Raw genomic sequence first — 25,152 nt, forward strand, 5'->3', positions numbered from 1 at the left:
GGAAACCGCTACTGGGACAACCACCCAAGAGATGGGACAGCAGTTGATTCACTACAGCCACGGAATAAGTGCAGACAAACAATGGTAACAGTAGTTAGCGGAAGAAGAAGAAGAAGAAGAAGAAGACCAAGCATCATCAACCACCTGCCTTGCATTAGCAAATGGGCACTAGTCATTTAAGACAGTCGAGGTCCTACACGTGGCTGTGTGTGGCCCTCCTGTACCCAGTGATTCCATATTCGGGCATGACAGTCGTCGTAACCCGACAGACGCTAGCAGCAACTTCGAGGAAAAATAAACGAGTCTCCATAGGCTACGATCACTCTACTGTGAAATTCCGACAAGTGACGATAGACGTTCCTGTTTCTTAAACGAGGCACTTCACTATCTTCCTTGAAACAATCGCCATTAAAATGTTATTTCTGAAAGAGAAATACGGTCCATAGTCTTTCCTTGTATACAGAATATACAGGGTGTGTCATAATTAATGGCGTAAACGCGTATAGTTGAAAGTACACGATACTAGAAGCAAAATTGTCTCAGTAAACATAGGGTCGAAAATGCATACCTTAAGAGCTACGAGCAATTTTTCATCTTCGATACTATAAAACAAATCTCTTATACAGCAAATTCTTTGCTTTCCATACTTTGGGAAGTGGTAGTATGGACCAAAACAAGAAAAAAATGTCCAGAAAACACTTGCTCTAAAATTCATTCCTTAAGAGCTATGACCACTTTTTCATCTTTGCTAGTTTGAAACACAACTCTTCTAATGATCAAGTGCTCGTAGCTCTTAAAGTATGCGTTTTAGAGCACATACTACCACTTCCCAAAACATGGAAAGCAAAGCACTTGCAGTAAAAGAGATTTCTTTCACAGTATCGAAGATGAAAAGTTGCTCATAGCTCTAAAGGTATGCATTTTCGACACTATGTTTACTGAGACTTTTTTGCTTCCAGTATCGTGTACTTTAAACTTCAACAATTAATTATGATACACCCTGTAGATGACGTTACTCCTACTTACATTATGCAGTTGCCCTGCGACAGCAATCACTTACATACCCAAACATGTAGTACACTTTATACCAATTTCATGTTTGTTTCACGCTGCTTTCAAGGTGGCGCAGCTTTACTGCACAGCTGTGTAACTAGAAATGTGGTCGATCTGAGAAGCTGTCGATTTCCAGCTCGACTTGGAGCTTCTCTGAAACCTGGCAGTAGTTAGTTACAACGCGTTCTTTTCAGGTGCCTGTGTAACTGGCCACACCCCGGGTGGTCTCCGTACAGATACGGCTGTCGGCCAAAAACACACTGCGGACCCGCGTGCCGTAACGGCCATTGGTCGCGGCTGTTGGGCGCGACGTGTCGTGAGCACTCTGGGCGTGTCTGCCGGTGGTGATGGCCCTAAGAACCGTGACGGAGCTCACACCGGCCCAGACCAGCGCAAGAAGTCCGGCCACATGGCGCTCTCCCGGTCTAAGACTCAGGCAGGCGTCTCTGCACTGAATCAATACTTAACAAACAGAATGCAAAAGGCTCTAGTGAACGACACTGACACTGTAGTAAAGGTAGAGAATTTCAGTGACAAGGGAAAAAAGAATCACGAAAGGAGTCTCACAGGGTTCAATTTTTGGTCCACTCCTATTCCTTGTGCATTTGAATGACCTTCCGCTTAACATTCAACAAGTGAAATTGGTATTTTTTTGCAGACGATATTAATGTTATAATAAAACTCATTAGAGAGAAAACAGCAGAAGAGTTGGTGAATGATACTCTCCAAAGAATCATAAAGTGGTTCTCTGAAAACGGATTTTGAGAATCCAAGGTTTGAGAACATCATACTACATCTGTACAACAAATAAAGTAAGAATAGCTATTGATGTACCACATGAGCATCAATCAGTAAATAGAAACTCTAAATTTTTTGTGTACATATTCATGAAAACTAGAACTGGTAGAAGTATATCACTGAGCTTCTGAAAAAATTTAGTTTGGCCACTTTTTCTCTTCATGTAATTTAAGTCTTGGAAAGAAATGTATCAATCACCTGACATATTTTGCATGTTTCCACAGAATAATGTCTTGTCGCATAATTTTCTGGGGTAACTCATCACTCATGGATTGCATAAAAACTAACAATAACAACGATATGTGGTGTTCGCCCACGGACGTCATATGCATACCTCTTCAAGGACCTAGACATTTTAACTGTGGTGTCACAATACATATTTTCGCTGGTGAAATTCGTCGTAAATAGTGCATCACAATTTGGGAAGAACAGTGATCTGCGTACCTATAACACTAGAGGGAAAATGACCTTTATTACCCATTGTTAAAGCTGTTACTGGCTCAGAAAGGAGTTCAATACGGAGCAAAAAATATTTCTGATCATTTGCCCAACAACGTAAAATGTCTGACAGGTAGTTAAGCAAGTTTTGAATAGTATTTAAAATAATTTCTCCTGGACAATTCCTTCTATTCCACTGGCGAATTTTTACGTAAAAACTGGTAGACAGTAAAACAAAAGGTAAACAGTAATAATAATAAGTGTAGTTGCATGAGCAGAACTGAAAATAATAATGAGTTCCTTAATGTTTACACTAATTATGGATACAAACCCTGTAAATTGACTGGTTACACGTCATTTCGGTCGTTCAAATGAGCCATGGAACTTCTAAGTAACTAACTAACTGACTACGTACTCGTCCACTTAGTGTTATCTGCATAGTCTTGGGTACCTCATTTGAAAGCACGCCAGATTTCGTTTGTATCTTGCTAGGTGCACGCTTCGAAAAGAGATGGTACTCCTCATGATTTCCGATCGCAATGTTCTCCAGAGGCAGTTGTTACTGTATCAGCCTCTCAAATCATATAGTTTGTTTACGGAAATGAACGGCGTAGAACTGCTACGTTAGAGCACGTTTCCTCTCTTGTCCATCTCCTAGCCTAGCCATGTAGATAAATACTTCAATATCCTAAGGCAAAACGAAAAATTTCATCTTCAGTCAGTAACTACATCAGCTTTTAAAACTTCGATTACAAATAGAGCGATGCAAACTTACAGTAGTCTTCCACATAAGATAAAAATTACAACTATTTAATCACAGTCAGTTTTTTTTACCTCATACTATATCAATGCTTGTATCTAGTAGCAGAATTTTTAGAACTTGTGGAACATGAGACTTTATACGAGAAAATGCAAAGTATCCCACTGCTAGCAGAGCAAGCTTTCTTGTAAATAAAGCCAGAAAAGTATTTTCTGCATTTCATGTAAGTGTGTGTGTGTGTGTGTTTTCACAAAATCGAACAAACTTATTTCTGATAGAGTACTCTTATATGTTACAGAATATAAATCTATTAAATAAAAGTCCCAGAATCTTTTACGAACGCAGAGGTGAATAAAAAAAACATTTTCACATAACTGGAGTCGAAGGAATTCCTTCATACTTCAAGTTCCACGGCTACACTACACTTCAGCAAACTTGCGTAAATTGCGTCTATGTCTTTTATTTTAGGATCTCAAGGCTTTAACTGTCGTCATGTCAGCAACGGACATTAAATAACGAATGTTTTTGATAAATCTTCCATTTTCCGTTCCGATGAATTGGAATATTTTAAAAACACGGAAGATATTTGTGTGTGTGTGTGTGTGTGTGTGTGTGTGTGTGTGTGTGTGTGTGTGTGTGTGAAATCTTATGGGACTTAACTGTTAAGGTCATTAGTCCCTAAGCTTACTCACTACTTAACCTAAATTATCCTAAGGACAAACACACACATACCCATGCCCGAGGGAGGACTCGAACCTCCGTCAGGACCAGCCGCACAGTCCATGACTGCAGCGCCTAAGACCGCTCGGCTAATCCCGCACGGCACGGAAGATATAATACTAAAATTCTATAATCACTAATTTGACGAGTTTAGTCATTTTACTACAGCAAATCGTACCTATAAGAAAGGCGTTTTTGATGTGCTGGTGCTATGAAATTCATGGGACATAAGTTATAAAATTCGCCAAATAAGAGCTCCAACTCAAAGCGAAGCTATAGAATATGGCCTCTTCCAAGTATTGCGTGTGACTCAGATCGCGGTCTTACATGTCAATGGCCACATTCTTCTCCACGAAGTAAAAGTCTGACTTGTTTTATTCAGCTCTTCATGCTACGTACTCCTGTAGAACGTGAAACTCTACGTCTAAAACTCGACGAACTCTCGTTCTTTGTGGGGAGGACTTTTAAGCTGATGGTGCTATATTACCTATGCTGCGTATGGAAGCCGCCGTCGGCTTACTCCTCTTTGACACACTGAACACCGGCAGAAGGTTATAACTGCCGTCGCGGCCCGTAGTGCTTAAATCTAACTACAGTGTGTCCGTAAAAGGACTCCCTGATAAAAAAAAGGAAATATAAAAACATAGGTCGATGGAAAAAAATTCAACAGATGGTATGTTTGTAGGAAAAGTCATAAGAAATTTACGCAGAAGTTTCGAAATACTATTTAGAAAAGCTGCTAACCTATGGCCCTGTGCGCTGTACATAGAATATCAACACGCATAAATAAACTCTTCCTCTGCAAGCAGTCTTTGCAATTGTTTCACAATGTTCGGTAAGGAAAGAAGCTGAAATAATTAATTAAAATTCATAGCAAGGCCTGGACTTGAACAGGAGTTTCGAGCTTACTAGGCAGATTGCTAATCACTACATCAGCGTGGTATTGTGCCTCAGAGACCCCCACGGACTTGGCACAAATTCTAATTTAAAAAAATGGCGCTGAGCACTATGGGACTTAACATCTGAGGCCATCAGTCCCCTAGAACTTAGAACTACTTAAACCTAACTAACCAAAGGACATCACACACATCCATGTCCGAGGCAGGATTCGAACCTGCGACCGTAGCAGTCGCGCGGCTCCGGACTGAGCGCCTAGAACCGCTAGACCACCGCGGCCGGCAAATTTTAATTCATTACTTCATCTTCTATACTTATCTAAGATAAAGTTGAAACTCATACATCTTCAGAAAAATATAATTCCATCAGAATATTGTTTCGCAATGTATTCCAAGAGGTCCACCGGTCACGGTAGAGAACAGGCACAAACGAACAACATACTTTGTCATCTTGTAATGTATCAACGGAAATTCAATTTCCACACAGCTCGACGATTCAAACTAGTTGCAGAAGACAGTGTCTTTCAGTGGTGCCCACAAAAAAGTGATCACAAAGGACCGGATTACGTTAAAATGGAGGCCAGTCCATGTTTGCGCCAGTAAGCTTGGGATGGTCCATTTCAGTAGCTCTTTTCCTGAAGTATTCACCAAGGAAGCGAATTATCTCTTCAGCACAATGTGGACAGGACCCATCTTGCTTGGACAATTCGGTGTCTGTTAGATCCACCAACGCTTGTTTTGTGGTGAAAAATCGTTCCAAAATTTCTACGTAACGTTCACTGGTTATGGATCTCACATGAGAAAAGGACCGATAGTGCCTCTGCTACTTACCATAGCCCAGCCAGTTGTCTCGTTGAACACAAATGCTGATTTTCGGGACCCACAAAACACCAGTTCTCTTTATTCACAAATCCATCAGGTGGAAGTGTGCTTCAGCTGTGAGGCTTCTCAGTTTTGTATGCATGCTGGAACACTTCGTAGCAGTCTCTGTTGCAATTTTTCTGTGTTCCAATTTGGCGAATGGCTTGCGAACAGTTAACACTATGGGTCCTTTTGGAACATAAAAAGCGTGTGAGAAAGCTGTTCCTTGTTGGCGCAATACTGTGTTTCAGCCTGTGATACTTCAACAGCAGGAACACACATGGTTTAAAGCAATACATGATTTCAACCTCGTCCTTTGGTACGCTAAGCTCCTTTCACGTTTCGGCGAGGGAACCGATCCTTCTGGGATTCGGAGTAGTACTTGTAGTCACTAACTTACATTTTGTGATTATAGCGTCGTTTAATGATAAGTATTTATAACAACTACTTAGAAACATCTCTATAAAATTCTTAAAGCTCTCGCATTCTTATGTCGATCATTGTTTTCATGTTATTTAATTTTAAACCCATGAACCTTTTCTTTAAACACTCTGTAAAAGGAGAATAGTGTATAGAGAGAAGAAATAACACAGAAATTGGGTTTCAATATCAACAGTCACATGACTGACACTTCGAAATGCATGTTTTACAAATGTATTAGAGTCTAACAAAACCAGCTGCTGTATTTGAAGTCAACGTCGCTTATTCTTTTTAACACATGCTACCAGTTTCGACACCAAATGGTCTCATCTTCAGGTCCCAACCACAACCAGTCATCCATAACAGTTTTCATGTTTAGTGAACAGAATCGTATGCTGCGGGAAAAAATTAACTGGATTCCGTGCATTGCGTTGCAATAACAAGCGCAGCACGGTCAGAAAACTGGAACTCCAAGCTTGGAGTACGGAATCCAGTTAATTTTGGCCCGCTGCATACGATTCTGTTCATTGCACATGAAAACGATTGTGGATGGCAGGGGTTATGCTTGTACCTCAAAATAACACCATTTGGTGTCGAAACTGGTAGCCCGTGTTAAAGAGAATAAACGACGTTGGACTGAAATACAGCCGCTGATTTTGTTAGCATTATTCAAGTACTTAGTGTCAGGCTGCAGACCCACTTACCTTGATGGATTACCAGAGATATTGGAAACTGGTTACACGGGTCTTCGTATTGGATGAAAGTCTTAGAAAAAAGTACACGTATAATTTCTCACTTACGTAATCATAGTTGCTATTACACTCTAAGACAAAAAAAAAAAAAAAGAAAACGGTGCACCACGTAGAACGTATACGAATGGGACGGAAATCGGTAGATGTGATGTACGTTACAGACAAACGAAAGATTACTTCAGGAAAATTGAATGATTTACTCAAGAGAAAATTAAGCTAGTCAGTAAAACATTGGTCCACATCTGGCCCCAATACAAACAGTTGTTCGGCCTGGCATTAATTGAAAGAGTTGTTGGATGTCCTCCTGAGGATATCGGGCCGTATTTTGTCCAATTAGCTTGTTAAACTCTCAAAATCCCAGGCGGCTTGAAGGGCCCTGCTCATAAGCTCAACTGGGGAGAGATCTGGCGACCATGCTGGCTAAGGTAGGGTTGGGTTGTACGAAACCAAGCAGTAGAAACCCTCACCGTGTGTGGGCGGTCATTATTTTGCTGAAATGTAAGCCCGGGATGTCTTGCCATGAAGGGCAACAAAACAGGATGTAGAAGTCTATCGACGTACCGTAGTGCCGTAAGGCTACCGCGGCTGAGAACCAAAGGGGTCCTACTGTGAAATGAACTGACACCCCAGAGTATCATATGGCGGCCAACAGTCACGTTGGAATTCCAGTGCTGTCCACAGCGTCTCCAGAAACGTCTTCGGTTTGGAAACTCATTGACTGGAATGAATTAATGATGAGCCCTGCTTCAAAATGAGACCGGATGACCTGTAGAGACCTGTCTGGAGATGACTAGGATAGCGGTGAGATACCAACGCGACTGTCGCCCGCCAAACGGCCCGCCTAGAAGGAGTGATGGGCTAGGACGCCGTTCCTTTTCATCGCAGCACCCCTTTGGCTGTCATCCGTGGTACCCTTACAGTGCAGTGGCACTTCGACGATATTCTACTCCCCGTTTTGCAGAGCCCTCCAACCATCTCTGGATTTCGACAATCTAAGCGTCAACTGGACTGAATTTGGCTCGATATCCCTCAGGAAGACATCCAAAAATTCTGCTAATCAATGCCAAGCTGAATATTTACTTGCGTAGGGGCCAGAGGTATACCAAAGTGTATTGACATGCTCAGTTCGTGAAGCTCTTTGTCTTGAATATACTTCCAATTTTTCTGATATTATACCTTTTTTTCGTCCTATTAAGATAATTCCTTCCAGGTGGGCCCTATTTTTCTTCTTTTATTTTTTAAGAGTGTATTTTGTCGCTATGCTGTGATTAATGAGCGACCAAAAAAGAAAAAATGCATTTATGCCGCAACATGCGACATAACTGAACACTTTCACCTTAGTTTACCTCACACCTCCAGCCAGACTAGGGTGCTGGATTATTTTTTCTTTATCGTCTGTCTTATCACTGGCTGAAGCGAACCACCACCACTTTCCCTCGAATGATCAATCTCTTCATCTTAGAGTAATTGTCGCATCTAACAGTCTCAGTTACTTTTTGTGTGTATAACTCCTCTATTACCCTGCAATTTCGATGTTTACGTGGTCCTCCATTACACTGGAAGTAGTACCCTAACGTCCTAACAAAGGCCCTATCATCATATCCCTTTTTCCAGTGTTTTCTACACATTCCTATCCTCGCCGACTCCGTGGTGATGCTCCTCATTTCTTATTGTATCAATCCACTTAAATTTTACTTTCCATCTGAAACAACACCTTCTTTCCCAGTTTACCCACGGTCAATGAATCCCTTCTGCACAGTGCTGTGCTCGAGGTATACATTCTTAGACATTTCTTCTTCCAGTTAAAAGGCATGTTTAACAACTTTAATATATTAATTCAGCAAACGTGAACAAATTAAGGCTTTAGAATCTATCCTGTAAATTGCTATTTGCTTTTGTATTTATTTACAGTAAAAAGATTTTTTCGTCTACTTTCAGGTACTTCCAAAACTCTATAACTGTGTGGCACATTAGAAGCGGTCTGTCACATGGAACATCTGCTGAATCCGCTGGTCAAAATCAGTTCCACACTAACAAACAGAGCCGCAACAAGAAAGCGGGCTCAACAGTAAGTTATGACTCAACTAAAATAGAGTTTCGACATAGTAAATTTGAATTGTGAAAACGTTTCTTTCTGGAAGGTGATGTCTTATTTAGTCTATCACAAAAAAGCATTTTTTAGTTATTGTTTATTTGCGTAAAAAGTTTATTTCTTGTACATTTCATACACACAAAAATAAATAAATAAATACATCTTCAAATAAATAAATTAATTAATTAAACAGTAAATAACACATTTATAAATAAAGAAACAAAACGACGAACATTCGATTATATTTGTGTTGACCAGATATTTCGTTTACCATTTCACAGGTAAAAGACAACAATAGAAGGTAGATTGCAATGTCGTTGAGCTATTAGGCGACAGGCAAGATTTCGTACAATTCACACTAAGCATACACAGGACTTCCAAAAATGGTACCATATGAGGCTCTTCTACAACCAGTTTATTAGTAGGTAGATGTGTTTTTTTTAGTATCGAGCGACATTTTGAAATTGATAGTCACGCTCATACAGTGCATCCAAAGTATGCGTATATGTTTTAGCTATGTGTTGCATTATACAGTATCGAAGTTTGTCCAAACTACGCACTTTTATTTTTATCGGTCCATGACTAGTGGAAGAAGACGATGTTTTACAAAGAACTGTTATTTGTCTTTAATGAAAAATTTTTGGACAAATAATGCCATCACCAGTGGCCTTTTCCGCCTGAAAATAAGAAAAAAAATCACGGAAAACAACTGTGAGAAAAGAACGCACATGAAATATTACACTATATAGCAAGTAACCTAACTCAGCAGTCAGTTTTCTCGTTGTACGTCTTCTTTACTTTGCCCTAATTAGAGAAATAAAAGCTTTCTGTTGATGAATAGTTTGCCAAATACTTTAAAATTAAAACAAACAATACTTCGTCAAATATTTTTAAATAAAGACAATTTAACGTTTTACAACAGGTCGGATCTATATCTAGAAATATAATGTCAATGTGTGTAAATAAATGTAGCTGTAATTGCTTAGAAACATATTACAGTGTCATATACAGCTACGCTTTGTGTGAATCCCTGTATTACTAACTGTATTAGAGAAAATAATCTATATAATTGTGTGCATAGGAAGTTGGACTCTGTGATGCGCTAAAGTAGTCACCTCAGGTAAGCATCTACAAAGCACTCGAGATTCTGTCTTTGAAATGACACCGATGGAACTGTGTGGTAGACGTATTGCTGTTCTTTAACATCACATGCCTGGGTGCAGAAATCTCAGTGCACCTTTGTGCAGTGACTGATAGTGGCAGAAATGGGGAGTCGTCGCGAGTGACCATAAGATATGCTGCTGCAGTGCCCTGTTCTCGCTAAATAGTAGGGGCTACACTGTATTAGTACCGTACAAACATACCCCAGGGAGAACACAACCACATTCTTCCAGCGAGACAGGAGCTCCTACAGTCGATCTATTGATAAGGCTAATTGTTTTTAGCAATGTATAAAAGAAATGTATCGACCACGAAATATTTTCACTGACGCATGACCAGTTTCCTTATGCACCAAACACAAAATGACTCGCTACGAATAGCATGTAAACGGCCAAAATCATAAGTTGCAGAGAGATTTTCTCATTCACTGCTGTTCCTAGACAAGCGTTCTGTATGTGATGATGGTGAACAATATAAGGGGTGTTCATTAACTAATGCAACACTTTTTTTCTCGGCCAATTTCAGTTGAAAAAGTGCGAATTTTTTGTGGGGCATTGTGGAATATTCCCTCTTCAGCGCCAATAGTGTCACGAAGTTTCGATATATGGTGGCGCTATCCACAATAGCGTCCGTAACGGAGGTGCGTTCCAAGTAGATGTTAGTGAGTTTCTTCTGAAGGAAAACAAGAGCAACGCAGATTTTCATATGCGCTTGCAGAATGTCTATGGAGACCTGGTAGTGAACAAAAGCACAGTGAGTCGTTGGGCGAAGCGTCTGTCATCATAGCAACAAGGTTGCAAAAAGCCGTCCTATCTCCCGCGTGCCGGAAGACGCACACAGCTGTGACTCCTGGTATTTTGGAACGAGATGATCGATGGATCACAAACACCTCGCTGCGCAACTGGACGTCTCTGTTGGTAGCGCCGACATACCCGTCCACCAATAGGGATAACCAAAGGTGTGTGCACGCTGGATTCCTCGCCTCCTAACAGAAGACGAGAAAGGACTTCCATCTGCTTGGCCCATATTGTACTCTGCGGGAAGCAGTACGTGGATGAGGGGGAGTTTATTGATGCAGCATGACCTTGGGTCCGTTGTCAACCATTAGTTTGGTACCACGCGGACACACAGTCCCTTCCAGTAAGGTGGCATAAGACTGCTGTATTGAGCGTAGATAATGTTGAAAAATAGTGTTTCGTAGCCACAAGAGCGGCAATAATACGGTGTATTAGAAGCCTTAATAAAACCAACGGGATTTCAGTAAAAAGTGTTGTGTTACTCACAGAGTATTCCTCGTACATTCAAACCGGCCATACGTCGATAAAAATACTGTGGAATCGAGACAGAACATCTCCATTTTACTACCAGTATTGCGATCACTACATCCCAGTCATTATGTCAATGTTCGAAACAACTGTATTTGCACACCACAGGCGTGGCAGCATTGGACGTCACTGATATCTGTTGCTGCAGACTATCTTATGGAGGTTCGGTATCAGACGTAGTGAGGTGAGACACTCCTGCAGGTAAGTCCCCGGAGGAGTCGATGTTAGGGGCTACAGAAGCTGGCCTCCAGAAGTTACGTTTGTCGACGCTCGTTAGGAAACCAGCATGGACTGTACATCTGGAGTCGCTGATGGTAGGCCGCAGGTTCGGACGTCAGCGTAGCGCAGCTGGCAACTACAGAAGTTGCTGCAGGAGGCTGCCCCTGGGCAGACCCAGCACTTCGCTGTCGCACTCGTAGCGTGGTCTGCACTGGCTGGGCACCTCGGCTCCTTGTCGGTAGGCACCCAGGTAGGACGTCAGCCGCGGCTTCGTGCTTTCTGGAGCTACCCACCGCTGGAACCTCTCCAGTATCCTGCAACAGTCCGCCAGTCGACACTATTCTCAAGAAATAACGCAAAATGAGGGTCCGCTGAACACATTATTCTGTACCGTAATGGTTACAGGTAACTTAAACACAATAACGTGGCACACGATGCATAAAGGCATCAAAAATAAAAGTCAATGGACAGGCTTCCAAAAACGTGCTGACAAAATATCGATCACATTACACAAAAAAATACAAATAGACACGTCCATAGAGAATAACACAAATGAGAACTCGCATTGCTAATGCCAGCAAAGAACTATAACATTGCAAGCTAAGAACTTGCACATCACACGTAGCATTCTGTAGATCATGACTATTGTTGCTACTTAGGTCGAATCAGAAATGTGTGAAGTATTTATAGATCATGAATATTTGTGTACTAACACAGTCATTTAAGACAGTATTTAATTCAAATTTATATACTGACTTACACTACTGTCCATTAAAATCGCTACACCACGAAGATGACGTGCTACAAACGCGAAACTTAACCGACAGGAAGAAGATGCTGTGATATGCAAATGATTAGCTTTTCAGAGCAACCACACAAGGCTAGCGCCGGTTTCGACACCTACAACGTGCTGATACGAGGAAAGTTTCCAACCGATTTCTCATACACAAACAGCAGTTTACCGGCGTTGCCTAGTGAAACGTTGTTGTGATGCCTCGTATCAGGAGGAGAAATGCGTACCATCACGTTTCCGACTTTGATAAAGGTCGGATTGTAGCCTATCGCGATTGCTGTTTATCGTATCGTGACATTGCTGTTGCGTTGGTCGAGATCCAATGACGGTAGTTCCAGAAGGGTAATACGGAACGCCGTGCTGGATCCCAACGGCCTCGTATCACTATCAGTCGAGATGACAGCCATCTTATCCGCATGGCTAATATGGGTCGTGCAGCCACGTCTCGATCCCTGAGCCAATAGATGGGGACGTTTTCAACCATCTGCACGAACTGTTTGACGACGTTTGCAGCAGCATGGACTATCAGCTCGGAGACCATGGCTGCGGTTACCCTTGACGCTGCATCACAGACAGGAGCGCCTGCGATGGTGTACTCAACGACGAACCTGGGTGCACGAATGGCAAAATGTCACTTTTTCGGATGAATCCAGGTTCTGTTTACAGCATCATGATGGTCGCATCCCTGTTGGCGACATCGCGGTGAACGCACATTGGATGCGTGTATTCGTCATCGCCGTACTGACGTATCACCCAGCGTGATGGTATGGGATACCATTGGTTACACGTCTCGGTCACCTCTTGTCCGTATTGTCGGCACTTTGAACAGTGGACGTAACATTTCAGATGTGTTACGACCCGTGGCTTTACCCTTCATTCGATCCCTTCGAAATCCTACATTTCAGCAGGATAATGCACGGCCGAATGTTGCAGGTCCTGTACGGGCCTTTCTGGATACAGAAAATGTTCGACTGCTGCCATGGCCAGCATATTCTGCGAATGATCTCACCAATTGAAAACGTCTGGTCAATGGTGGCCGAACAACTGGCTCGTCACAATACGCCAGTCACTACTCTTGATGAACTATGGTATCGTGTTGAAGCTGCATGGGCAGCTCTACCTGTACACGCCACCCAAACCCTGTTGGACTCATGCCCAGGCGTATCAAGGCCGTTATTACGGCCAGAGGTGGTGTGGGTACTGATTTCTCAGGATCTATACAGCCAAATTGCGTAAAAATGTAATCACATGTCAGTTCTAGTACAAAATATTTGTCCAATGAATACCCGTTTATCATCTGCATTTCTTCTTGGTGTAGCAATTTTAATGGCCAGTAGCGTACATATACACGATCACCAGTATAACAGAAATTAGTTATAATAGAGGAGTAGCAATTATTTTTTGCTCTATTTGGGAACGATATACAGCTTTTTCGGCCTCTTGCAAAATTTAGAAAAACGATCTTACGTTGTCTACTAGCACTGCAGATCGTTGCAGTATGCATGAGACTCCTGGCTATTCATGAAATCACCATCACCACAGAACACAGCTATACTAAAATGAGAGGTCACAAAACGAAGATGCTAGAATCGAAGTTAGCATTCTGAAATCTTCATTTCCAGTCGGCGCTAGTGTGAGGCTATCCAATCTTCTTTATTAACATCTGTATAAGGGAGTGGCGGCAGTGAAAATTTGTATCGGGCCGGGACTGGAACCGGGATTTACCGCTTTAGGCAAGCGTCACCCTAACCGCTTCCGCTATCTGTGCACAACTCACCGCCAGACCCAGTCTTCCATACGTGGTCGTTCAGTGCGTCACTCCCTGTACTTGAACACACATTATGTTATTCTTGTACAGGGAAGGATATTTTAATTGAAAGTCGCTGCCTGGTATTGACAGATAAACACGATATTGCAGTGCCTGTGTCGTTGGGGAGGAACGATGGAATGTTCCGTCGTGCACGGATACGCAGTCCTGGTCTGACTCAAATTTTCACTGTCGTCATTCCCTTATAAAGCTGATGGTTGTTCGTATTTACAACTGCGAATACATTTCACATATTCCATAATGGGTGTAGTCAGCGTAGTGCCTGTTCCTTGAGACATGCATCCAAGTCCGAAGGAACATTGCATCTTTCTTCTTAGCAGCACAGGCACTGCAATATCGCTTTCTTTTTAACTGTGTTGTCTGTTTTTTCCTTGCTTAATTCAATAACTTCTTTTATAAATGTTTACTTTCATAGCATTCTTTGTTAAAATTTAACAATACTGTATAAAAAGACGAAACAAAAGAGAAAAAAATAACTAAACATGGAAGTTGGCGCAGCTCCACATGGTGGGGCAAGGACAGTGTTGTTGTTGTTGTTGTTGTTGTTGTTTGTTGTAGTTTTCAGTCCAGAGACTGCTTTGATGCAAGTCTCCATGCTACTCTATCCTGTGCAAGATTCTTCATCTCCCAGTACCTGCTGCAACCTACATCCTTCTGAATCTGCTTAGTGTATTCATCTCTTGGTCTCCCTCTATGATTTTTACCCTCCATGCTGCCCTCCAATGTTAAATTGGTGATCCCTTGATGCCTCAGTTCTCTTCAATACCTCCTTATTAGTTATGTGATCTACCCATCTAGTCTTCAGCATTCTTCTGTAGCACAACATTTCTAAAGCTTCTATTCTCATCTTGTAGAAACTATTTATCGTCCACGTTTCACATCCATACATGCAGCACTCCATACAAATACTTTTAGAAAGGACTTCCTGACACTTAAATCTATACTCGATGTTAACAAATTTCTCTTCTTCAGAAAAGCTTTCCTTGCCGGTTGTATATCCAGCTGAAATCTCTGGCCCGTCTGTACTTGCAACTAGGTGTATCAGAACCCATCTTACTGCACAAACGATGTGTCCAATAGATCAAACAATAGTAGTAGGAAAATGTATGCAATAAGTACCGTGATTAACATCTCGACATCAGTGAGACAGCAACGTCAATCCTGTTCAAAGGGTTAAACTTCACAGTTACGCCCACAAAGATTCCCACAGAAGAGATCATTCAATCTGTGGATTCGTCACTCCACCAAGTACCACGTGTCGAAGCAGAAAACCACTCAGAGCCAATATCATACGTGTAGAAAGACAGGCCATAAAGAAGCTCTGGAATAACAAGGATATTGTGGTCCTACATGCGGACAAAGGAAACGCTACGGTTCTGATGGACACTTCTGAATATGAAAAGAAGATGGACGAACTGCTAAACGATCCCATTTACAGAGTACCAAGGAGTGACCCGACGGCGAGGATAGGCAGAAATACGAAGGCCCTCGTAAAGGACTCGAGAATTGATCCTAACACAGCCAAGAGACTAATCACGAAGGTGCCTGTTCCTCCTAGGATCTACGTGGTACATAAGCTCTATAAGGAGGGTTATCTGCTGAGGCCCATAGTGAACGGAATAGATTGACCTTCGTATTATGTTGCCAAACATCTGGCACCAAAGTTACGCCGTCTTGTGGGACAAACAGACTCCTACGTGAAAGACTCTTCCCACTTCATACAACTGATTAGGGAACAGCGAATAAAGCCATCAGACGTTATGGTCAGTTTTGGCATCAAATCTCTCTTCACTAACGTACCTATTGAGGAGACTATGCGCATTCTACAGGATCGGATCCCACCAGATATCTGCGATCTGGTGCGCTTATGTCTATCATCTACGTACTTCACCTGACGGGGAAAATATTTCGAACAGTTAGATGGAGTGGCAATTGGTTCCTCGCTCTCCACTGTAGCTGCGGACATCTTCATGGAAGCCTTTGAGCAAACGGCCCTAGCTTCTGCTCCGTTACGTCCCAGTTGTTGGCTACGATATGTGGACGACACTTTCGTTATCTGGCATTACGGTGAAATGGAATTGGGAAACTTCCTCCAGCACTTAAATAGCCTGCACAAAAATATAAAGTTCACACATGGGACTGAAAACAATGGTACCTTGCCATTTCTGGATGTGGAAGTATACAGAGCTGCCGAAGGTAAACTGGGACACAAATTGTACCGGAAACCATCGCACACTAATCGTTACCTGCACGCGGAGAGCCACCACCACCCAGCTCAAAAGTATTCTGTTCTGCATACGTTAACTGTCCGAGCCTACCAGTTAAGTGATGAAGATAACATCAAAGAAGAATTAAAGGAGCTTCAGCACACGTTTCGTGCCAACGGCTGTGATGACAACATCATAAGAAAGGTAGCTAAAACCAAAGGGAGCAGAACACGAGAAGAAGGTAAAGAAGACAAGCTTCCACTGGTACACTTGCCAAATGCAAAAGGCGTCAGTGAACGGCTAGGCAACGTCCTCCGCCGACGAGGTTTCAGTAGTCAACAATCTTAACACTGCAGGTGTTTACGAACTGCGGTGTGAGTGCGGAGCTGCCTACGTAGGAGAAACAGGGAGACATCTCGGCTTACGAGTAGCAGAACACGAATGCTATGTACGATTTCAACAACATAATAAAACGACGATAGCGGAACACCACCGTGACTGTGGACAACCTATCAGGTTCCAACAGTTTATTATTGTCGTTAGTTTTTAGCAATGACGCGGCATAATAGCCAGAAAAATTTTAATCACTATGACAACGGCCGCGGAATCCTACGTTCTTATAGGAATACTAGGGTTTAACATCATATCAACATCAACGTCGGAGATGGAGCATAAGATCGGATTGTTTGGAGCATACATAAAGAAATAGACCCCTTTTTTTTTTCAAAGGAACCAACCCGGCATTTGCCTAAAGCGATTTAGGTAAACCACGAGAAACCTAAATCAGGGTGGCTTCATGCAGAAATGAACTGTCCTGAATGCGAATCCATTGTGCTAACCACCGGGGCACCTCGCTCATTAAAAATACAGACGTTCATAACGCTGGCTCCTAGATCAAGATCTGAGATGTACATGAAAATGCTTACCAAATGACGAATCTGTTGTAGAGACTGGAGCGGCGCGCTGCCAGCTGGCAGGCGATCCTCTCGAGGCACTGGTCGGCCTCCAACACCTGGCGCGTCAACATGAGCAAGTTGGGGCTGGCGGAGCCTGGGGCGACAGCAGCTGCTCTCCTGCGACGGCGGCGACGGCCAGCGCCGCCGGCGCCAGCGCCGGGTGTCAGCACGGGCACAGGCAGGAACAGCAGCAGCAACGGCAGCAGCAGCGGCAGCAGCAGCAGCGGCGCCAGCGGCAGCAGCAGCGGCAGCAACAGCAGCGGCAGCAGCAACAGCAGCAGCGGCAGCAGCAGCAGCGGCAGGGTCAGTGCGTTGAACGCCTGAAACAAAACGTAGACTAGTACATCTACTACCGAGATGCCTTGCAAAGGAATTTAAGGACATCTACATTTATAATCCGCAAGCCATCTAACGGTGTGTGGCGGAGGGCACTTTACGTGCCAGTGCATTACCTCCCTTTCCTGTTCCAGTGTTGTATGGTTCGCGGGAAGAAAGACTGCTGTTCGAATCTCTCTAATTGTACATTCGTGATCCCCTCGGAAGGTATAAGTAGGGGGAAGCAATATATTCGATACCTCATCTAGAAACCTGAACAGCAAGCTACACCGCGATGCAGAGCGACTCTCTTGCAGAGTCTGCCACTTGAGTTTGCTAAACATCTCCGTAACGCTGTCACGCTTACAACATAACCCTGTGACGAAATGCGCCGCTCTTCTTTGGATCTTCTCTATCTCCTCTGTCAACCCGATCTGGTATGGATCCCACATTGTTGAGCAATACTCAAGTATAGGTCGAACGAGTGTTTTGCAAGCCACCTCCTTCGCTGATGGACTACATTTTCTAAGGCCTTCCCAATGAATCTCTATCTGGCACCCGCCTTACCAACAATTAATTTTACATGATCATTCCACTTCAAATCGTTCCGTTCGCATACTCCCAGATATTTTACTGAAGTACCCGCTATCATATAATCATACAATAAAGGATCCTTCTTTCTATGTATTCGCAATACATTACATTCGTCTATGTTAAGGGTCAGTTGCCACTCACTGCACCAAGTGTCTATCCGCTGCAGATCTTCCTGCATTTCGCTGCAATTTTCTAATGCTGCAACCTCTCTGTATGCTACAGCATCATCCGCGAAAAGTCGCATGTAACTTCCGACACTATCTACTAGGTCACTTACATATATTGTGAAGAGCAATAGTCCCATAACACTCTCCTGTGGCTGCCAGAGGTTACTTTAACGTCTGTAGACGTCTCTCCATTGAGAACAACAAGCTGTGTTCTGTTTGCTAAAAACTCTTCAATCCAGCCACACAGCTGGTCTAATATTCCGTAGGCTCTTAGTTTGTTTATCAGGTGACAGTGCGGAACTGTATCGAACGCCTTCCGGAAGTCAAGGAAAATGGCATCTGCCTGGGAACCTGTATCTAAACGAAGAACATATTTGCCTTCACCTTCTCTGGCGGGCCGTTTGAATCCTCGCACGTAACGGCCTGATTGGCTAACTCGAAAACGGAGCAACGTATCGAATATTTTTCTTCATAATTGTTTCTTGACACAACGTACCCTGCAACACCCTTACAAGGTTTTCAGACTGTTTATAACCCCGATGTACATCACATGCAGAGTGCACTATCTTGTTCTGGTATGAATTTCTATCACTCCATAACTGATAAACCGGTCAGCATTGATATATTTTATTGTTATTGCTGTCGCTGTTTCAAAAAATAGTTCAAATGGCTCTGAGCACTATGGGACTTAACATCTGAGGCCATCAGTCCCCTAGAACTTAGAACTACGTAAACCTAACTAACCTAAGGACATCTCACACATCCATGCCAGAGGCAAGATTCGAACCTGCGACCGTAGCAGTCGCGCGGTTCCAGACTGACGCGCCTAGAACCGCACGGCCACTCCGGTCGGCTGTCGCTGTTTAACCTATATTAAGACGCTTTTTCTCCGCTGGAATATACAAGCAGCGGATCATTAGGACTAAATGTCCATGACCAAGGACACCAATGCTGTCCTGTTTCGCACTGAATGTGAACGAAATGATCAGTAGCTCCACGATTATCAAGATCACTTACAAGTTACTGGACTTAGCTGAGAGATTATCAGGAGAGAACCTCTAAAAGTCAATATATATCCATTCATTTACTCTCTCATTATTTCCTTCTCGCAGCTTTAAGTTAACGTAAGGTAAACAGAACAAATAATACAGTGCAGTGACTGAAAGTTATTTGCACTTTTAAAGGCTTGTGTTACAAGTTGCAGTGCTACACATTCCTATAATTTTCCCCTGTGTTCTAAGGAGTCCGTTAGTGTCGTTCTGCGAACAACGTACAGTACTCTTTCTGAATCTTCTTACCTTGTTATGTTCTCTGGAAGACTGAAGACGTAGAGCCACATTTTAAGCACCTGCCGAGAAAAGATTTCTAGAAAGGCTAAAGCATACAAGCAGACTGACTGTAGGTTGTTTTCAGAATTGCAGTGCTTTATTAGAATCTACAATTACTATTCAGCCATTTATGACACATAACTGCCACGAGACGTATCGCATTCGACCACTGCCAAAGTAATATTTACGTACACCCTAACGTCTGGAAAAGCCGAAAATTCCAAACACAGCAGATGTATCCAACTTTCAGTTTTTAAGAGTGCCCACAAATAGCTTGCACTTTTATCGTTGTGAGATCATCGACTACCCGAGTCCATACTTCTCAAATAAAAGTTAAGAGTCAAAATAGTCGTAGCACTAACGACTTATGCAATTCGTAATGACACATTATAAAACTGATAGTTGACTGGGATGCTGGGACACCACCTGTTGTATTTCGTCACTAAATGCTTTTTAACTACACAGAACGCTGATGTATCAATAAAATCTTCTCGGTTTACAAGCCACGTCGCTTCTAATAAAATAGCAGAGCTTTCGATAGCTGTCACCACCATCGTCGTCGAGAGTTAAAATCATTGACTACCGGAACTGGCCCGCTGTTCTGCCTATACAGATGCAATGGCAGCGTCTGGAACCTTCCAGAGAGGGTCAGAGGGGCGCGTACGCGGAAGGCAAGTCAGACAGCTCCCAGCGGCTCTGTCCTGCCGCCGTACCGAGTGACGTCACAAAGCGCGAGCAGCAAACACAACTTTTGAAACTCCACTCCCGCGTCCCTACAAGCGTCAAGCCTCCGTCTTTGCTTTCGCTCAACGTCCAAAGCCCGTCACAATGCGCGACTGTGTACCCCTCGTCTCTGTTAAAGCTGTTGCTTTTTATTCTAATTTCGTCCGCTTCTTTTGTAACAGAATCCCAGTAGGATATTGTTTGAGCCAAAACTCGCGTCTTTCAAAAATTTATTTTATGCCGTTTTCTAGCCGGTATTCAGCCACAGCCGACTGCTCAAATTCTTTTTGATTGACATGACTTGAACTCTCTGCACAATGCGCAGCAACAGTGCGAATATTTTGACCCATATAAATGCTGCCACATTCACAGGGGACGATATACACGCCAGGAACTTGAAAACCTACGTTGTCTTTAACGTTAACATATCTCTCATCTTGGTGGTGCGCCAGGACACTGGTCTCTGTCTATGTCACTTCATCACGATCCCTATCTCGCTAGTAGTTGCTCCACAGTATGGATTTCAGCTCCTGATGACAACGGCAGAGACAGTTATCGAAAGCTCGAGGGGTTTATTCGAAGTGACGCTGCTTGTAAAACGAGAAACTTCTATTGAAGCATGCCACGATGAAAGACTCCGAGGACACACTCTGATGTAATCGCGTACATACCTTTGTGATGAAGAGGAACTTGAGAGCGAGCTTGAAGAGTAGAATGGGCTTGATGATGAAGAGCAGCAGGAGCTTAAACAGCCCAAATGCCTTGAGCTTGGCCAGGATGAGCTTTAGCAGCGCCAGGATGCCGAACTTGAGGTACTTGTCACCATGGTGATGATGCCGGTGTGGTACGTACACAGGTGGTCCATGGTAGCCGTGGTGCACGGGACGAGCGTGATGGCGGTGGTAGTCGTCACCGTGTTCATAGTAGCCTGCAACAAAAATTATGGAAAATCGCACCACTGACTTAACACCTTGTTCTCCATTTCGGTGAGTAGTTCCTGCTTAGTTCATCCTCTGTGAGAGATATCGATAATTAAACCAAAATGGTAGGCATCGTTGATGACAGTACCCAGTCCAATTTTCATCACAAGATAGCACAGCAGTAGCCTAGGCTACGTTGAAAACCTGTTCAAAATATCTTATATGATGGCAGTATGTGGTATTGATTGCGAACTATCTATCAAATAGGAATGTTTTGCTTGAGGACTCCCTTGGTGCGTTTTAAGAGGATACACGGCGGACAAGTGACACGGGCTATACGCTAGTCTCTTGTTGTACTATTATAAAACTGGGCAGGAAAATATTTATAAGTTTGATGTGGAACTGACCCTTGTTAATTAATAAGAGTACTTCACACTTTAGAAAATGCTGGAAACATTGACTTCGATACACCCGTCGGTTGCTGTCACATTGCGGCAAGTGCACATCTCCCGCGTGCTCCATCCCGACTGCTTTGCTGCCACATTATCTTTGAGTGAGTGAGAAGAGCAGACGCGTTTAGCGTCGTCGAATTAAATGCAACACATGATGGGACGCACGTGTTGATTGTCAAGAGTCACGTGAAGAAAAATTACTGGCAACCTATTTGTGCAAGTAGATGAAATGTATTCGCAGTTGCGAGTACAGGCTACCATCAGCTGTTACATGGAATGACGACAGTAAAAATTAGTGCCGGACCGAGACTCGAAGCCGCATTTCCCGGTTACTGCGAGAGGTCATCTTACCATTTGGCTATCTGTGCACGACTTACGATCACACCCAAACTTCCATGTGTCTACAATCTGTACTCATACATCCATTATGTATATTCCCCTAGGGAGGAGACATTTTACGTGGAAGTCGCTCGTCCAGTGTCGGTAGATAAACACTATATCGTAGTGACTGTAGAATGAGATTTTCACTCTGCAGCGAGAATGAGATTTTCACTCTGCAGCGGAGTGTGCGCTGATATGAAACTTCCTGACAGATTAAAACTGTGTGCCTGACCGAGACTCGAACTCGGGACCTTTGCCTTTCACGGGCAAGTGCTCTACCATCTGAGCTACCCAAGCACGCCCCGTCGTCACAGTTTCACTTCTGCCAGTACCTCGTTTCCTACTTTCCAAATTTTACAGATTCTCGGTCCGGCAGGAAGTTTCATATCAGCGCACACTCCGCTGCATAGTGAAAATGTCACTCTGGAAACATCCCCCAAGCTGTGGCTAAGCCATGTCTCCGCAGTATCCTTTCTTTCAGGAGCGGCAGTTCTGCAAGGTTCGCAGGAGAACTTCTGTAAAGTTTGGAAAGTAGGAGACGAGATACTGGCAGAAGCAATGCTTAATAGATCATTTTTAATTACATTTTTTCTGTCATGGGTTAATTGTAGTCCTTCTCCTGTAAACTCATGATGAATTAACCGTACATAAAGCTAAAGATGGTGGGGTAGCTTCTTATGTTGTTTTAAAGGGTAAATGAAGTAAGACATGAACATGGTTCTATCGCAGTGACGATCATTTTTATGCGAAGCCACATTCCTTTGAAAACATCGAAAGTCATTCTCTAGCTCACTAAACCTTAGAATTGGTGGACGTGATCAATTCTGATAAGTCAATTAGTAGAGCAAGATAAAAATTAAACAAAATGTGTAGGAATCTAGTTTTTGAGGTGAAAGCCATAAAAATACTATAGGAGAATTCTTTAAAAAAAACTCTGCTTGTACGACAGCATTGAAAAATACAGTGGTTAGATACTGTACTCGTTCACACTAACGGAAGCACAACATTATTCTTCCGTAACAGTTGCTTCCGTTCACTCACGCGAAATATCGTACATATACTGGTGGAACTCAGTGTGAGACCACATCCCCAAGGTACAGGAACGCAGAATTCTCTTTTTGCCTGAAACGATGACGCTGAGCTTCTAGCTGACTAAGATTCAAGATTGGAGTGGTACGTACTTCATGTATTTGATACTAATTGCCTTTATGAGTGTGGATCCTAACAAAACTGGAACTCAATTTCCGTGCGTGGAAGGACTATAATGATCAATTCTCCTACTGCGGTCCTCTATTGCTCTCTTTTACTCTCATTCATCATTCGTCATCTGTATAGAACCGTCAGTTGGGCGTGAGTGCTTGTTTTTGTAAAGTTGTTTCATCTGTTCGAATGTTTTTATTTCTCCTCTCTGTGTCCTGAAAATGCTTTCCTTGAAGCTTCATATTCATTACAGGGAACAGGGGTGCACATCCTTTGATTACGGGGGATGTGAAACTGTAGTGATATCGGTTTGATCTAAAGCTGCCTGACACTCAACACTGCATGACCAGGAGAGTAGTCGTGATGTAGAAGCTACTCCTTCGGTTACATGCCAATTTTTCTTCGTAATTCGTATGAAACCGTTTTGGCAGCTGAAGGTAGTAATAGTGGTCAGCTGATGTACCTCGGGGAACAAACTCACGGACGATTATCCACTCAGTATCAGAATAGCCAAACAACATTTCTTAATTCTGATTGTCAACGGTCTTCCTTTTATTGGTCGAGGTAATTAAGACGTCTTCCACAAGCTCGATGGGAGTTATACGGAGTAAGGAACAGATCCAGGGGTGTCAATAATCATTACTGTCACACCTGCCAAGAACAGGAGAACCAACAGCAAAACGGGTCAGATGGATTTATTTTTTTAGAAATCTAGTTATCACAAGCAATTGATAAAAGAAGTCACATGCAAAATTATGGTACTGGTCAGAGGAAAAAGTACCTAAACTTGGAATTAACAAATATCAAGCAGGAACTCCTGGCAAACAGCTCGAAAAAACGCAACAAAAGCCACAACAGAATTTCTGCATCTGTTATCAAAAGGAAATTAAGATGCATACCAAACGAAAAATGGGAAAGAGAGCTGGTGAAATAAAAAAAAGGAATTGTTTCCAACTGCTGGATGTCACCTTTCCATAAATTTAACACTGTAATCTAATCTTACAACTACGTTACCTGGGAACAGAAACATCGGTTCAGATTACCACTCCGTACTGACTCCACATGCGCAGACAGCGGCCCAGCAGTAGACCGCCGTTTATAGACGAATCACGAACTTAATAATGAGAAAGATGCGCTAAGGAAAAATGTAACAGAAAGGGAGGCAGCTGGCCAGTCGGCAAACCAGTTTGAGTAAAATTATACATGAAACACTTTTGCAACTTTTGTAATGGAATAAAGAATCTCAATATAAAAATAGTCATAACACTTGTCGAAGTTAAAAAAAAATTGTTTTGCCTGAAAACCATATCTGACATACACACTAATTCTTGTAATGACATTAACGTATTTTTCTGGTAGTAGAAAACATTGTTTTAAATTAAGTTATTGAAGCGTACTGTTTTAAATACAATTAATTGTGAACTATTACCAGCACAGTAGCAATTCCTTATATTTAATTTTGTTCGTCACAATTTTGTACAACAATAAACTTAAACATGCAGTATTACAAACTTCGTATTGGAGTGTGTCGCAATAAATAAATAAATAAAAGTAATGGCTAGTATAAAGTGAGAACAATAACACCACGTTTCGTCGTCTGTGAAGCTTTTTGACAAAACGTCTATGTTAAGACATTGTTTCTTCAGCTGTGGAACTGAAAAACCGCCAAACTTATGAAACAGCATTTACAAGCCCTCTTTCCTAACTGACTCTTATACAATGGAAACTCCAGGTTGAAACGCCAACAATATTAGGAAAAAGTAAAACTGTTATTCACCGTAAAAATGACCAGC

General features: G+C 42.6%; 1 protein-coding gene across 2 annotated transcripts in view; it reads right to left on the minus strand.

Annotated features, from left to right (window-relative positions):
* Window positions 1-8,899: 8,899 nt before the first annotated feature.
* The window catches only part of LOC126335208 (uncharacterized), a 68,353-nt gene continuing 52,100 nt past the window's right edge, over window positions 8,900-25,152 (minus strand). For both annotated transcript variants that reach the window (XM_049998221.1, XM_049998220.1), the window contains exons 3-5: window positions 21,078-21,334; window positions 17,250-17,599; window positions 8,900-11,809 (exon numbers count right to left, since the gene is read on the minus strand). In XM_049998221.1, coding sequence (XP_049854178.1) covers window positions 11,632-11,809; window positions 17,250-17,599; window positions 21,078-21,334 — 785 coding nt within the window. In that variant the 3' untranslated portion in view covers window positions 8,900-11,631. The remainder of the gene's footprint in view (window positions 11,810-17,249; window positions 17,600-21,077; window positions 21,335-25,152) is intronic.

The sequence above is a fragment of the Schistocerca gregaria genome, chromosome 2 (genome assembly GCF_023897955.1).
Source record: "Schistocerca gregaria isolate iqSchGreg1 chromosome 2, iqSchGreg1.2, whole genome shotgun sequence".
NCBI lineage: Eukaryota > Metazoa > Arthropoda > Insecta > Orthoptera > Acrididae > Schistocerca > Schistocerca gregaria.